At 40.2% G+C, this 14,166-nt stretch overlaps 1 protein-coding gene and 1 long non-coding RNA gene across 2 annotated transcripts; one reads left to right on the top strand and one right to left on the bottom strand.

Annotated features, from left to right (window-relative positions):
- Positions 1–6,218: 6,218 nt before the first annotated feature.
- On the top strand, positions 6,219–9,545 carry LOC143502037 (uncharacterized). The gene is made up of 5 exons (XM_076995223.1): positions 6,219–6,395; positions 8,282–8,387; positions 8,551–8,693; positions 8,921–9,481; positions 9,525–9,545. Exons 1-5 carry the CDS (start codon positions 6,375–6,377, stop codon positions 9,543–9,545), a joined length of 852 nt encoding a protein of 283 aa, XP_076851338.1. The 5' UTR covers positions 6,219–6,374.
- Positions 9,546–9,903: 358 nt separating this feature from the next.
- On the bottom strand, positions 9,904–10,414 carry LOC143502019 (uncharacterized). The gene is made up of 3 exons (XR_013127050.1): positions 10,379–10,414; positions 10,125–10,257; positions 9,904–10,012 (listed from the first exon to the last, which is right to left on the bottom strand). It is a non-coding gene; the product is annotated as an uncharacterized LOC143502019 (long non-coding RNA).
- Positions 10,415–14,166: the final 3,752 nt, after the last annotated feature.

Genomic DNA, 14,166 nt, shown 5'->3' with positions numbered 1-14,166 from the left:
TGTTATTCTTTTGGGACACAGAAGCAGAACATCACATGGACTGATAATTTTACATCTGCCCATTCTTCTCTTTCCCCTCACACTCTGTTTCATCTTTTGAGGTTTGTGTAACCCTAACACATCTTCCAGATTTCTCATGAAAACATAAAGCTGTGTGTAGTCTTTATTCTTCTTTTCTGTCTCTTTCGTACTGTCCATCATGTAGGTCCCCTGTGCTTCTTCCTGGATTAGAGACTACCGACAGCTGTGCAACCTGAATTTCACGCAGGCTCCCAGGACAAGAGGACTACTGCAGTTTGTGGACCAGGACAGAATAATAATCAAGATCATCAAGATGTGCATAATCAAGATGTGCATCAAGATAATGAGAGACATTATGGTCCACGCCAGAGAACAGAGACAAGACCAGAGGACTTAACAGCATCAAGAACTGATCGTCGGGATTATTAGAACAATCACCATCGTCAGTGTGCAAGGAACTGTGAGGAAAGCCAGAAAGAATCACCATCCGTGGACTATTCATCATCACCGTGGACAACCATCAGCATTACAGACTCGACCGTTATGGGATTTTTGGTTATCAGCAGCTGATTATCAGTGCTCCTATCACCCTCATCAGACCTCTACAACTAATTCAGAATGCTGCAGCACGACTGGTCTTCAATCTCCCCAAGTTCTCACATGTGACTCCTCTGCTACGCTCTCTTCACTGGCTTCCAGTAGCGGCACGCATCAGATATAAAACCTTGATGCTTGCTTACAAAGCCAAAAATGGTCTGGCCCCTCCCTACATGATTCCACAGGACGCTCATGAGTTCCTGATGATGTGTTTGCTTCAGCTGAAGGAGGAGGGATAGACACTCAGGGTTTCCTCCTTCTCTTACATCTGCCCTGTTGCAAATTTTGAGTGGTGAGCAGTCTGACATTATCCACAAACATGCAGTAGAAACTAAAGTGACTAATGACATCTTGCTACCCTGACAAGGCACTACATCAGTGACGTAGCTGAGGAGAAAGGAGAGAGCTGGTTAACATTCAATGATTCAAAGGTTTCAAAAATGAATGAGCCAGCAATCCTTAAGCGCAAGGCAAGAACAGCCTACCTGCTCTTCTACATGCAAAGGTAGGAGCTCACCTTCTCACTGAGGTACAGTAGGGGCAGTATCCCCCTAAACCCAACTCCATGCCAGGTCCAAGTGAGGATACACATGTAAGTACCTACATCCACACTTAACAAAACAGGCTACACATCTGCTCAGTTCAGTTCAGGACTACTCCTGTCTGTTTCTGTCGTCCAATCGTAGGAGATGATTCATTAAGAATTAAGAATCATGATTCATTAAGAATCATCTTTCTCCACACCCCCATCCATTGGCAATAGTTGGAACAGCATTTCAGATGCCCACAGATTCAAATCAGAATTGATTTTATACCTGAAATCAGCACATTTATTTCAGATGATATATCCTTAATTTTTATCCGTCATCACCAGTAGAGATTTACAGCTCCCTATTCTCTGTCCTCAACACTGCAAACACTGAAAGAATTGGTTCTTGTCCAAGCAGCAGGAGGGAGGGCTTAAACCCTCCTATTTACATGGGTGTCACTTCTACATGCCATCACCACATATGAGAACACTGCCAAGGTTCTTCACTCACACAGGAAGAGCTTCAGTCCATTTTGAGAAATAACCGACATGTATTCTTATTTGCATATTTCAGGAGTGATCCTGAAGCTCTCACATGATGATGATGATGTAGGAACAGATGCAACATATTCTTCACCATTCTTTAACATCACCAAAACAAAGACCTGTTAAGATTCCCCTGTTACTTCAGTTTTATAGAGGAGCATCCTCCTACATGCAACATGTCACACTTATTCAAAATCAAACAAAGAAACTACTAATACCCTCTTTGTCAGCAGACTACTTCTGGACACTGAGGGATGTTATTGAGACCAATAAAAGGCAACCATACAGTGTACTCTGTAATGGAGATTTCTGGATTGATCCATCTTTAATAAAATTTATTTTACTTTGATATCTTACCCGAATGCTTCTGACTATTCTTGCTCATCACTAAGGTTCAAAACATCAACGACACAGCAAAGGGGGGTGTCCGTGATGTTTAAGGGAGACTCCATCGGTTCACATCTCTCTAACACACATATGTCAAAGTCGAGGCCCACGGGCCAGATCGCCCGCGAATTGATTATCTATGGCCCCTTGGATGATATTTAATTACTATTAGAACCGGCCCGCAGGCCACAGCCGCCCGCTGGTGTTTTGTACGCACAAACACTACATTCCCCACAATGCAACGGTAGCCCACGAAGTCACTGCAGCGCGACGCGACGCGAGGGTCCGCGCGGCGAAAATGACGTAATCGCAGTGGCTCTGCCTGTGCGCGAGGGTCTCGCGTGCTGTCGATTCTCGAGGTCGTGCACATCTCGAATTTTGTAACTTTGCGCGCGCCGCGCCTCAGCGCAATGAACAAAGTCATGTTTGCAGGGTTCATACACCTTGATAAGGTGGAATTAAAGCACTTGTACGTCACTTTAAAGGTCCATTTCAATATTTCCCAGCACGTTAAACTTAATTAAGTTAAATATTTATACATATACTCGAAATGGTTCGAAATAATTCGCTTTTTATCACATTATTTAATGGTTGTTTTTTTTTTTTTTTTCAAAACGCCCAATCTTAACGTCTTCATGATCTCTCATGTTTCATCCTGGAATTACAAGAGGCTCGTATTTGTTAACGTAATACAGGAGATTAACCAATTATGGTTAAAAGCAATACGTTGAGCTCAAATCACGTTTATGCCCCTAGCCTAGAGATAACATTTATATTTAAGTGGTTGTTCAACTTGTGTTTTTATTCCAGTGTGTAACTATAGGCACACACATTTTTAAGTTTAAAAGCCTGTTCCATTACAATGTACGTCTACCAGTTTATCAGTTCATCTGTCTCTCAGTGTGTTACAGGTTATTTCCTTGGTTATGTTCAAGTATAGACCCAGTGTTTAGAAATGTTTCTTTTAAAAGTCCAGCGCCCCAACAAACTGCCATTTTCTATTGCCATTGACTGCACAAGAACTAAAATGAGAACAGACATCAATAGAGATGGAACAATCAACAGAAATCTCCTACAGCCATTACTACAGTTACATACTTTAGATATGCCTATGTAAAAATCTAATGTCTGAACTGACATTAGGAAGTCACTCTTCATTCTGTAGGCATCATAAAAATGAGCATTTTCACTTGCAGAAATTATTTTCAATTACCATCATGTTCTGTGGCAAATTAATATGTCCGAACCTATATATTTTGTTCTGTGTACATTTTTCTCCTGAACATCAATGGATCCTCTGAATTAAACTGAATGTTTAATTGCAGATAATTGCTGTAATTATACATGAATCTGTATATAATTTAAGAAAGCAGGAAAATACCGTATAAATAATACTGTATTATTTCCGTAAAAAACGAGAAAAGCATGTAACTTGTAATTATTGTCATAATACTTAAAATAAAAGACATTTTGTTAAATTACAAATAATGTCTGTAATTTTACAAAGTTTTGCATACAATTGGAAAAAATGTTAAAATACATTAAATATTTACAGTTATTTTCCATAAAATTAAGATTTTTTTTTACAGTGTACTCAAGCTCAATAATTTTTAATTGTTTTAAACCTCGCAAAATCATGGACTTATTGTCCTGAGAGACAGACTGCATTAAATATCCTGCCAGCAGCAGAAACTAGAAAGGGCTCTTTAAATTGAGAGCGATGTGCAGCGAGTTAATGAAGCTACTGTACCCCTGCTGTGCGTAAATGCGCACATTGCTCCTCCAAACTTTCCATATGCTTTTTTTCATAACACAGTAGAGAAACTGCCAACCTCTGAGCAGTAGCCGCTCGTCCTTCTGTTGACTGCTTGCTAGCATGGTTTGCATGCTTCGTAGCAAAGTGACGGCTGATTTCGTAAACTGCAACCGTTTCTTGGCATATCAGACATACAGCCGTTGATCAAAGCTCAGTTAGAAAAATATTTTGTTGTCCACTCAACACACTTTTTAAGCACTCGGCACTCAGTTCCCACTTTCTTTTCTTTAGTCCACTCATTTTTACCTTTAAAAAGCCTAACGGGCCTTATGGTACGTGTAGGTTCCGTCCAAAGCATTTTTGTTTTTTAAATCAAGTATTTGGAGAGCGCGAGCTGACTGGATTTTATTGTTTTTTTTCCTTCACTTTGCCGTGTGTTATATTTGCAAAACGACACATTATATTTCCAGAATTATTTTCTGTATGAAAAATAAAATAATAAAATAAAGCCTTAATAGAGAATTTAAAAACGAACTGATAGTGAAAATGATTCCCAAAAGTTTTTACATAAACCGGATGTAAAAAAGGGACATCTTATTTTTAATAGTTGCATACTTTTTGTTGCAAAGCTAAAATATCAACGAAAATCCAGTAGGCCCTACTCCAAAATCGCGATTAAGGCTTTTAAATACTTTTTAAGGGCCTTCATTTTTCCAATATTGATTTATCAACTTATAGTACTTTTAAGACCCGGCGGACACCCTGTACAACCACAAAATAAAAACTACAATGGTGATGACACTTACATCAATTTTAGACACTTTTACTTTCTGTGATTTAAAGATTTGATTTTAAAGATTTGATCAACTTTATTTGGTTTAGAAGTGGTTTGTATGTCAAATTATTTTACGTTAATATTTAGTTTATTATAAATCTTGGTTGCCTAATTGTCACACTGATATAACAAAGTTGGGGATTCACCTCACCTTGTCAGTGATGCTAGTGAAATGCCAAATTATCCCCTTGAAAATTATAACCCTTGCAAATATAAATATATCTAGCTTTGGGATTATTAATAAGGCTAAATCGAGGTTAATGGTTATTGTAACTCTGTTAGTCCTCGACGACGTCTTGATGCTGATTCTAAATCAATATAAATATATAAAACACAAATATGGAATGGCGCTTTTAATTCATAGCGGTCCTTAAACTGTGGTGGTATAACGTTATATGCCATATCATATGGCATAGGTAAATGACGGACGTAGTATGTTCGAGGTTATGAAAACTGCCCAGTCGCCTACTGAAAGAACGCACTGCTTTAAGATTTGAGCAGAACGTAATGCATTGAAATCTAGTGCCTCCTGCACGGCATTTCGGACGGAGCCACGGATCCTCCAACGTTAGAGCCTTAACATGAGGTTATCCGAATTGAGCATTTGGAACAGGTGAAGTGCACAGGTTTCTCCATGTAATCTGTCTGCGCAGTCCAAATACGATAGATAACCCCCCCATAGACCATAAAATCTACAATATTAATGCTGGAAGCATGTTTGGACTAACATATGTTTGAACTTTAATGACCTTTTATTTGAAACTTGGAGGGACTCTGAGATTTTGCCTCTGTGATTTGTTGAAGCTCTTTGGGTATGTCCCCTTTATCAGAAACAGGTATCGTGTCCCACTTCTCCTCAATTGCACGTTTAACTGAGCATTGCAGAAATGACTGCGATGAGTGCAAGCGTCATTAACATTTCATGGTTATTTACTTGTATTTAATAAAATTGATTCAAAATGTAAAATAGCCAAACTGAACGAACATCAAAGGTTAAGAAGTGCTATTTTCAAGGTCAGTCAACTAAAACCATTTAGGATGGAATGATAAAAGAGAGCACAGTTATTTACTGGCAAGGATAAAACAAACTGACTAGCAGACATTTGGAACCTCCACGTATTAGAAACAAAGCAGTAGTGATATTTCTCAGGTCTTTCCGAGGATATTCACAAAAATATTTAATAATTGTTGACAAAAAAGTAAATTGGCAAAATAAATGGACAGTCCTCATTGTGAATTCAAGAGAAAAAAATGCTGAAACGCAAAATTATAGGTGTACGTTGTACACTGACATGAAAATACCTAAGTAAGACATTCGATGGGTAGCACAGATTTTTATAACACCGGAGTGGATCTGATACATGTTCCAGGGCCAGAGTGGGTGTGATAAATGTCCCGGCCCAAACTACTGAGATTAACATGGGCCAGCCCAATGTGATTTGCACTTGAAGACTCGGCCAATTAGTAGTTTTAGTTATTATCTAACTGTCACTATGACAACACGGGCAATTAGTAGTTTTAGTTATTATCTAACTGCGTCCCTACGACAACACGGCATATGAAGTCACAATGCAGGAGACCTATAAAAGTCGCCACAGACAGTGTTTAATTTAACCACAGATGGTTCGATCGTCACGGAGGTTGAAGTAGCTACTACAGCGGTTCACCGATATCTTGTGCGAGTAAAGGAGTGACTATTGATCATGTTTAAACTAATGATGAGGGTAAGTTCATGTTCCTTTGAGCTTTTTCCATAATCTCACTTTAGTCCGAGTAAGTTCGAGAGAGCCGCTTCTCAGTCTATTTATTGAAAATTACATTCCTCGTCGAGACAGTTCTCTAAAGTTGCTTTGTAGCAACAGTGATTGTAGAATATTGCACAAAAATAGAACTAAATTGCTTTCGACCACAAATGGCGACTCAGATTAACATTAATTATCCGGTTACATCCCAGTTACTTCATTTTACGGCCTCTTATCACATTTAAGATGTGTAACCAATTAATATTGGTTATTAACCATCTGAGGTCATTATTAAGATAGATTAATATTCTCTCCTTGAGAGTCCAGCGGTGTTGAGAAAAAAAATCAAATTATAAAATGTTCGTATTCCCCCTATCCTGTCTGCGCGGATGTCCGCAGCCTGTATTATTTTCACAGAAAAGGGTAGCATTCTACAACGTGTTTAATGCATAACGTAGCCTACTTTAAGATAAAGGGTTGTATAACACGCATGGTTTTATTTAGAAACACACATTAGAAAGCACTACATAGGCCTAGCTCATGAACATATTGCTAATTAATGATTGTGCCGTATTCAGCGCAGTTTCCGAAATTCAATGGTGGCGTGGAATGACGTTATTTGTTGGTCTTTAGGGTGTCGCACATCTTAACAAGGCTGCTACTGGCCCACTACAAAACTTTAAAAATCCTTATGCACAACGTTACTCAGAAATTAATCTATTCGTGAACCAAAATCAACACATTGGCTTTCAAAATATGATGTACGCCCCCCCACCCATCCCGTCTGAGCAGTCCAAATACGATAGACCAGTGATTCTCAACTGGTGGGTCGCGGACACGTTCTGGGTGGGTCGCGGACAGCTTGTAAAAAAATTAATATGCTACTCTTCTAATTTGTACTCACCTTTTATCCTGGAAAAAAGAGGCACCCGTCAGACGTGCCAGGGCTTCAGATTGCGACTAAAATCGTCGCAATCACGACCATAAATATTAATTTGCGAGTAATATTTATGGTAACCCTAATATAATTATTTCATTCGCCACTGGCGACAGCCGATACAACAGCATTATTTTTTTATGGGTAAGGATTTTTTGTAATTGGAAAAATTTCCATCATTTTCTTTTGAGTTTGTATTTTAAAAGTTAAACGATAGACTCCAGCTCCCGCTCACATGTTCGTCTGTGCCCATCAACAAATGCAGGAATCCGATCACCAGCAGGACTCGCAAAACGGAGCTGAAACTTGAGCACTAAGCGTTGAAAATGGCCAAGCGAAAAATATCGCATTTTTTCCACACAGTCTACATCTCTGTCGGACACAAAGAGGACACTTCTTTATAACTGTACATAATTTTAAGTTAATTGGGATCAAAAGTCACTCGTATGCATACTAGGAAACAAGTTTGTTTCACGTTCGAGTATTCGGAATTTTCTTCAATAACTAAGACAGTATTGGCAAAAGTGCTATAATAAAATTCTTGTTTCTGGCAACCAAGACAAACATCTACAACTTTGTTTACGTCAGGAATAGACGTATTTTAAATGTGCAACTTTCATCACTGCAACGTCTAAGGCACCGTCTACAAATGACCTTAACATAGACGCAAGTGGCGGTCGTGAAGGCCCCAGAGCACTACACACTGTTTTTTGTAATAATTTCAATAGCTTATAAACGGTCCTTCATAAGACCACCAAACAAGTTGTATTGCATAAAGTGCATGGTGTACGGCAACCGACAACGTTTTTTTAAAAAGTGGGTCGCGACTTAATGACCATGAGGATAAAGTGGGTCCTGGGGCTGAGACCAGTTGAGAACCCTTGCGATAGTCATCATGAAACTCATTTTTTCTTCATTTTCTCTACTACAGTCTAAGAAAGCTGGGCCAACAGAAGAGCTTCCTGAGGGCTGTGATGTGTCGGCCCCCAGCGTGAAAAACAAGCAGGCAAAGAAAGACCATAGCAGATGGTTTTCAGGTGAGATTTAGCGTGATTACATGTTACCAAAACGTGATGCATTATGAGGTTATTTATTCATAACTATAATTTTCCACAATTTATGTTTTTAGTGACATTTGCTTATGTGCATCATTAGTGTCTGCCTCATAGATGCTTAAAGTAAATGTTTCTTTCACCACAGCTATTTGCTGTACTAGAGTGGAGGAGGCAGTGATGGATGATCTCAACACTCCTCCATGTGTGAAAAGTGGTGGAGTCGTATCCACCTCTGGGATTAATCCAGCTGTTCTAACTGAAGAGTTGAGGAATACACTGCCAAGCAATGTGAGTACCAATCTCTGTATCTCTGTCTTCCTATCTGCCTGTGTGTGTTACCATAGCAACATGAGCCTTTGGCCATGTCTGGTCAGACCTTCACAACATTAGATGTTCTTTACATTAGCATTTTACTTAAAGAAATAATCAGCTTAAGGTTAAAAAAGGTAATAATTAAAAATCATTAAGCTTTTGGATACTGATGAACTTTTTACACTTTCCTTTAACCTAACTAGATGAAAATGGAGGATTTGATTGAAGTGCTGGAAAAAATCTCGGCATGGGTCAAAGTGGCAGTGAAGGAGGTGGTTGCTCAGGACCTCATCCCTATAGTGAGGAACCTGATGCTGGAAAGGATTGCGGCTCTGGACCGAGTAAAAGCACAAATGAGCTGCAGGGGTACTCGGTCAGTGCTGTCGGATACTGACCTTTCTGAGGAGGCACTCCAGTCGGGCATCGTGAGGAGATTTGTGAAGACTGCTTCAGAAACTTTTCTCCAAGAACGCCTTGGGTTGACATCCTGGACCAAGCCCGACACTGATCACTACGGTTCTAGAAGCGCATCTGTGACGGAGGCTGACTTAGAAGTGAGGCTGTCTCTACAGAGATGCTGCTCAGAGCTGTCAGCTCTGATTGCCCTCACTCTGTTCGGTGATGTCGCTGGTATCACCATCTCTCGGACAGAACAGGACCATACAGGCTCCGTTCTGCAGAGTGCAACACAGACAATGGACGTGGGGCTGGAGAAGAAATCTTGGTGGTTCAGGTTTCCAAGATTTCTGAAGCTGAGATTCAAGGTATCTGTTTTTAAAATGTATTTATTCCCAGTCACACCATTAGCTTTACATTCTGCTCTTCTGAATGATTTTCAACCATACATTTATGCTACCGTCAATCATATTTTGAATGATTTTATATCAAATTGTCTGCTCTTTTTAAAGAAACGGACAACCTAAGTGCATGTTCACACGGAGGACCAGGTGGTGGACAGACATATTCCAGATGGTACGCATTTTAGTATTTCTTTGGTGAAGTTTAATTCATGACAGTATTATGTATAAAGAAGTGAGGGGTCCATGGTATAGTAGTCTTCCATGGTTTAGTTGTGTTCTATGGTTTAGTAGTCTTTCCTGCTGCACAACTAATAGGGCATGAACAACAATGACAACAGCATGGAAGACTACACACAGCATCCCTCTCACACCGTCTGTTTGCTTTGCAGGTTTCCAGTCTACCAGTGCTGAAGCACCATCCACCTCTGACAAGACCATCTCTAAGCTCAGGAGAAAGTCGACGCATTCCAGATTGGCAACAGCTTTCTCAAAGATCTGCAGAAAATGAGGGGAAAACACCTACTTGGGTGATATTGCTGGAAGTAGAAAATGTTATTCAATTAAAATGGGGAAAAAAAAAGAAAACCAGACTGCTTCATTGTGATACCTGCATGACAGAAGGCAACATGCATTGTGTCCTGGTCCACAAACTTCATTACTCCTCTTGTCCTGGAAGTCTGGGTGAAGATCAGGTTGCACAGCTGTCTGTGGTTTCTACTCCAGGAAGAAGCACTGGAGACCTACATGATGGAGAGTAAGAAAGAGACAGAAAAGCAAAATAAAGACTTTGATGGGGTCAGAGACCTGACCCATCACCTGGACTGTGTGTATGTGTATATATATAAAAGAGGAATAACTCACTAGAGGTCCTTCGTCCTCAGGGGGGGAGGGCCGTCTTCCAGGGCTTCCCTGGTGCTGGCCGGTAGAGCCCACGGTCATCTGCAGAAGGGGGGGAGGCAGGTCCTACTGAACCTGTAGGAGGAGGACAGGAAAAGTTGTAATGCTGAATGTGATGTATAGCAAACAATAGCATACAGTTATGTTTGTGTATGTTGTACGTGTTTCAATGGCGACGTATGTAGTCCTGCTCCAACGTAGGTGGTAGAGTCTAACAAAGTTGGGGCCGGGGCTACTCATTTAAACGCCGAGCATAGGATCTTTCAAGGGAGAACTTCACAGGGGCAGCGAGTGTGGCCAGACATGCCGCTAAGCTTTTACTGCACAGTTTTACCAATGTTTTATCCGGTTTAAGGGACTATGTTCATGTGTGTGCTGCACAAATAAAAAAAACAATGGGTGAGGTCTATCGTTGGAGTCAAGCCTGATGACAAGGCATCTCCACAAAGACCAAACATAGTTCAATGTTTTCCTGAAAAGTTGGGAGATGTGTTAGGGTTACACAAACCTCAAAAGATGAAACATTAAACAGAGTGTTAGGGGCAAAGAGAAGAAGGGGCAGATGCACAACGCCCCATGTGGGTGATCAGTCCATGTGAGTCCTAACAGTCCAACATCTAGTCCTCATGTTATGGGGAAAACCGACTTCATCTGAAAAACACACAAATACATACAAACATTTGTTTTTATGTGGAAAAGTAAAAGGCATGATACATAGTGAGATTAGAACTTTGTATAAGAATCTATTAAAATGCTGTGTAGGTGATTAAAAGCGTGGAGGGGGTCCTCTTGATGTGTCAGGACTGGTGGAGAAAACAGCAGGGTCCGGTGTCTCCAGGGTCTGGGTGTGATTAGACTCATGTGACCTGAAAAGGCCATCTGAATCGATGGAGACACCCTTATACGTCACAGAAACTTCTGATTGCTGAAAAACACAAATAAGAGTAAAAATAAGTGAAGATGCCTTTAGGAATCATTTTCTAAATACCCCATAAGTAAGTCTAAATGTAATCAGGTATGAGCAGTGTTGGGAACGTTACTTTAAAAAAGTAATTAGTTACTCACTACTTGTTCAAAAAAGTAACTGAGTTAGTAACTGAATTACTCTATAATAAAAGTAACTCGTTACCAGGGAAAGTAACTATTTGCATTACAGTAAAAAAAAAAAAAGTTATATGCCAATAAATAAGGATTTTTTGAAAAAGCTGTTTTCACAGTCAGTTGAAATGAGTAGATCATAAAGGTGTTTAAATTTTGACATTTATTGCACATTAACATACCAGTACAGGATAAAATCCTTTATAATCCCAAATCTTTGAAAAAAAAGAAACAAAAGTAAACAGTTACACTATATAAAGTGCATTTACATCTATCAAATTAAATTAAATTCCCTCAACCTGAGACAACTGGTTTGTTCACAACAGAAGTAAACTTAACAATTAAACCTCTATTCTTAATTAAATAAATCAAATACCCAGTCTGGTAGACATTCAGGAACTTCAAGTATTTTCTTAAATAATGTTTATATCGCCAACTTGAATATGCAAATTTTTCTTCGGCTTGCTTCTGACTCGCCATTTCTGTCTCTTCTCCGTTTGTGTCGTGTCACTGGAGTGCTTCGGCACGCGTGTAAAAACACTGGCTCTGATTGGCTACCATAACGCTGCCTTAGCCAATCACTTACTGACTTGTTAAGTTAAACAGGTGTTACACCGAGAACTGTGACCTATCGAGATCTGTTACTCCTCACTAGCCTGGGCAGCGGTCCGCTCCCTTTACTGTTAGTATATCAATATATAGTAATGCACCGCTTTTAATGACCAGTAACGTCAACGGCGTTGTAACGACAGGAAAAGTAATTAATTATATTATCCCATTACTGACAAAATGACTCCGTTACCTAACGCCGTTAAAAATAATGCATTATTATTATTGTAATAATAATTATATTAATAATTATTGTTATTCGCAACACTGTATATGAATAACTGATGATTGATTGATTATTATTAGTTCCATGTAATTTTTTGTAATGAGTTTACTGGTCTGGCCCCCTTGAGGTCCGATTAAGTTGTATTCGGCCCCCAGACCAAAATGAGTTTTTTGCTACTTTGACGATGCAAAACCCATAAAATGCAGGTGGTGGAGGTGAAGCTTCAGCACAAGTCCATCTACAGTGGGCGGCAGAGTGAGCACTGGTGGGTGCTCAACAATGAATTCTACTGGATAGATGCAGAGGTGAGTCATGGGAACAGGTTCACAATTTCAGTAAGAATGGACATGCTACTGTCAACGTCCCTTCAACCTAATCTTTTCTTTGTATTTGTAGCTTACCCTCCACCACTTTGCCAGCGCTAGTGCCGTGGCCTGCATCAAGGTAACGAAGAGTATTGACTATAAGCATCTTTAACTTGTGACGGGTAGGGTGAGCGAAAATAAATGGAAGGGATCACGCCAATTCTCAGGGAAATAGGATGGTTTAATATGTAAAGTGCGCAAACCAAAACCCGTGAACTGATCCGAATTAAGGATATAATAACCAGCAGTCAACTGGTACAAAGACAAGACATATATAGACGAACAAACGACCCTCAGGTGAGACGGATCGCGGGCTCCGCCCACCTGAGGGACGAACACAACGGCACACCCACAGGACAAGCTGCTGCTGTAGACGGGGGCGACCAGTAGGGGGCCGCCGTACCGTGACATAACTAGCTTGTCCCATTCTGAATTACACTCATCAGCATGTCCTCTGTTAATTCAGCGGAGGGGAACCAGCATCACGGAGGCAAACATTTACCTGCGCGCCTGTTCAAAATCGACATTGGTGCAGAATATTTTTCTGGTCAGTGCTTCTTCCTTTCTGATTGCATTTAGACTTATTTGTGGTGAGGTTTTTAGAAAATGATATCTAAATGCATTTTTACTGTGTGTGTGTTGTAGCAAACACAGGTGTCCACTTGGTTTAAGGGTGTCTTCATCGGCTCGGATGACATTTTCAGGTCATCCGAGTCTAGTCACATCCAGACCCTGGAGACACCGAACCCAGCTGTTTTTTCCACCAGTCCATACCCACCAAGAGCACCCCCTCAACGTCCACCTCCAGGCTTTTAAACACCCACACACACATTAATTTATTCTTTTATAAATTCATGATTTGACTGTGTGGCATGCGTTTTATTTTTCCACGTAATTTAATATTTTTGTTTGCATGTGTGTTTTTCAGATGCTGAAGGTTTTCCCATAACCACATGAGGACTACATGTTGTTCTTTTGGGACACAGAAGCAGAACATCACATGGACTGATAATTTTACATCTGCCCATTCTTCTCTTTCCCCTCACACTCTGTTTCATCTTTTGAGGTTTGTGTAACCCTAACACATCTTCCAGATTTCTCATGAAAACATAAAGCTGTGTGTAGTCTTTATTCTTCTTTTCTGTCTCTTTCGTACTGTCCATCATGTAGGTCTCCTGTGCTTCTTCCTGGATTAGAGACTACCGACAGCTGTGCAACCTGAATTTCACGCAGGCTCCCAGGACAAGAGGACTACTGCAGTTTGTGGACCAGGACAGAATAATAAGCCTTGACGAGATGTGCATCAAGATAATGAGAGACTTTATGGTCCACGCCAGAGAACAGAGACAAGACCAGAGGACTTAACAGCATCAAGAACTGATCGTCGGGATTATTAGAACAATCACCATCGTCAGTGTGCAAGGAACTGTGAGGAAAGCCAGAAAGAATCACCA

Source organism: Brachyhypopomus gauderio, unplaced genomic scaffold (assembly GCF_052324685.1).
Source record: "Brachyhypopomus gauderio isolate BG-103 unplaced genomic scaffold, BGAUD_0.2 sc186, whole genome shotgun sequence".
Taxonomy (NCBI): Eukaryota; Metazoa; Chordata; class Actinopteri; order Gymnotiformes; family Hypopomidae; genus Brachyhypopomus; species Brachyhypopomus gauderio.
This window is presented reverse-complemented; position numbering and strand designations above follow the sequence as displayed.

What these genes read in the sequence shown, in the direction of transcription:
- LOC143502037 (XM_076995223.1), top strand. Translation starts at nt 6,375, where the DNA reads ATGTTTAAACTAATGATGAGG. An exon ending in CCATAGCAGATGGTTTTCAG is followed by an intron (nt 8,388 to 8,550) that starts GTGAGATTTAGC and finishes CTTTCACCACAG; the next exon opens with CTATTTGCTGTACTAGAGTG. An exon ending in TTCTGAAGCTGAGATTCAAG is followed by an intron (nt 9,482 to 9,524) that starts GTATCTGTTTTT and finishes TCACACCATTAG; the next exon opens with CTTTACATTCTGCTCTTCTG.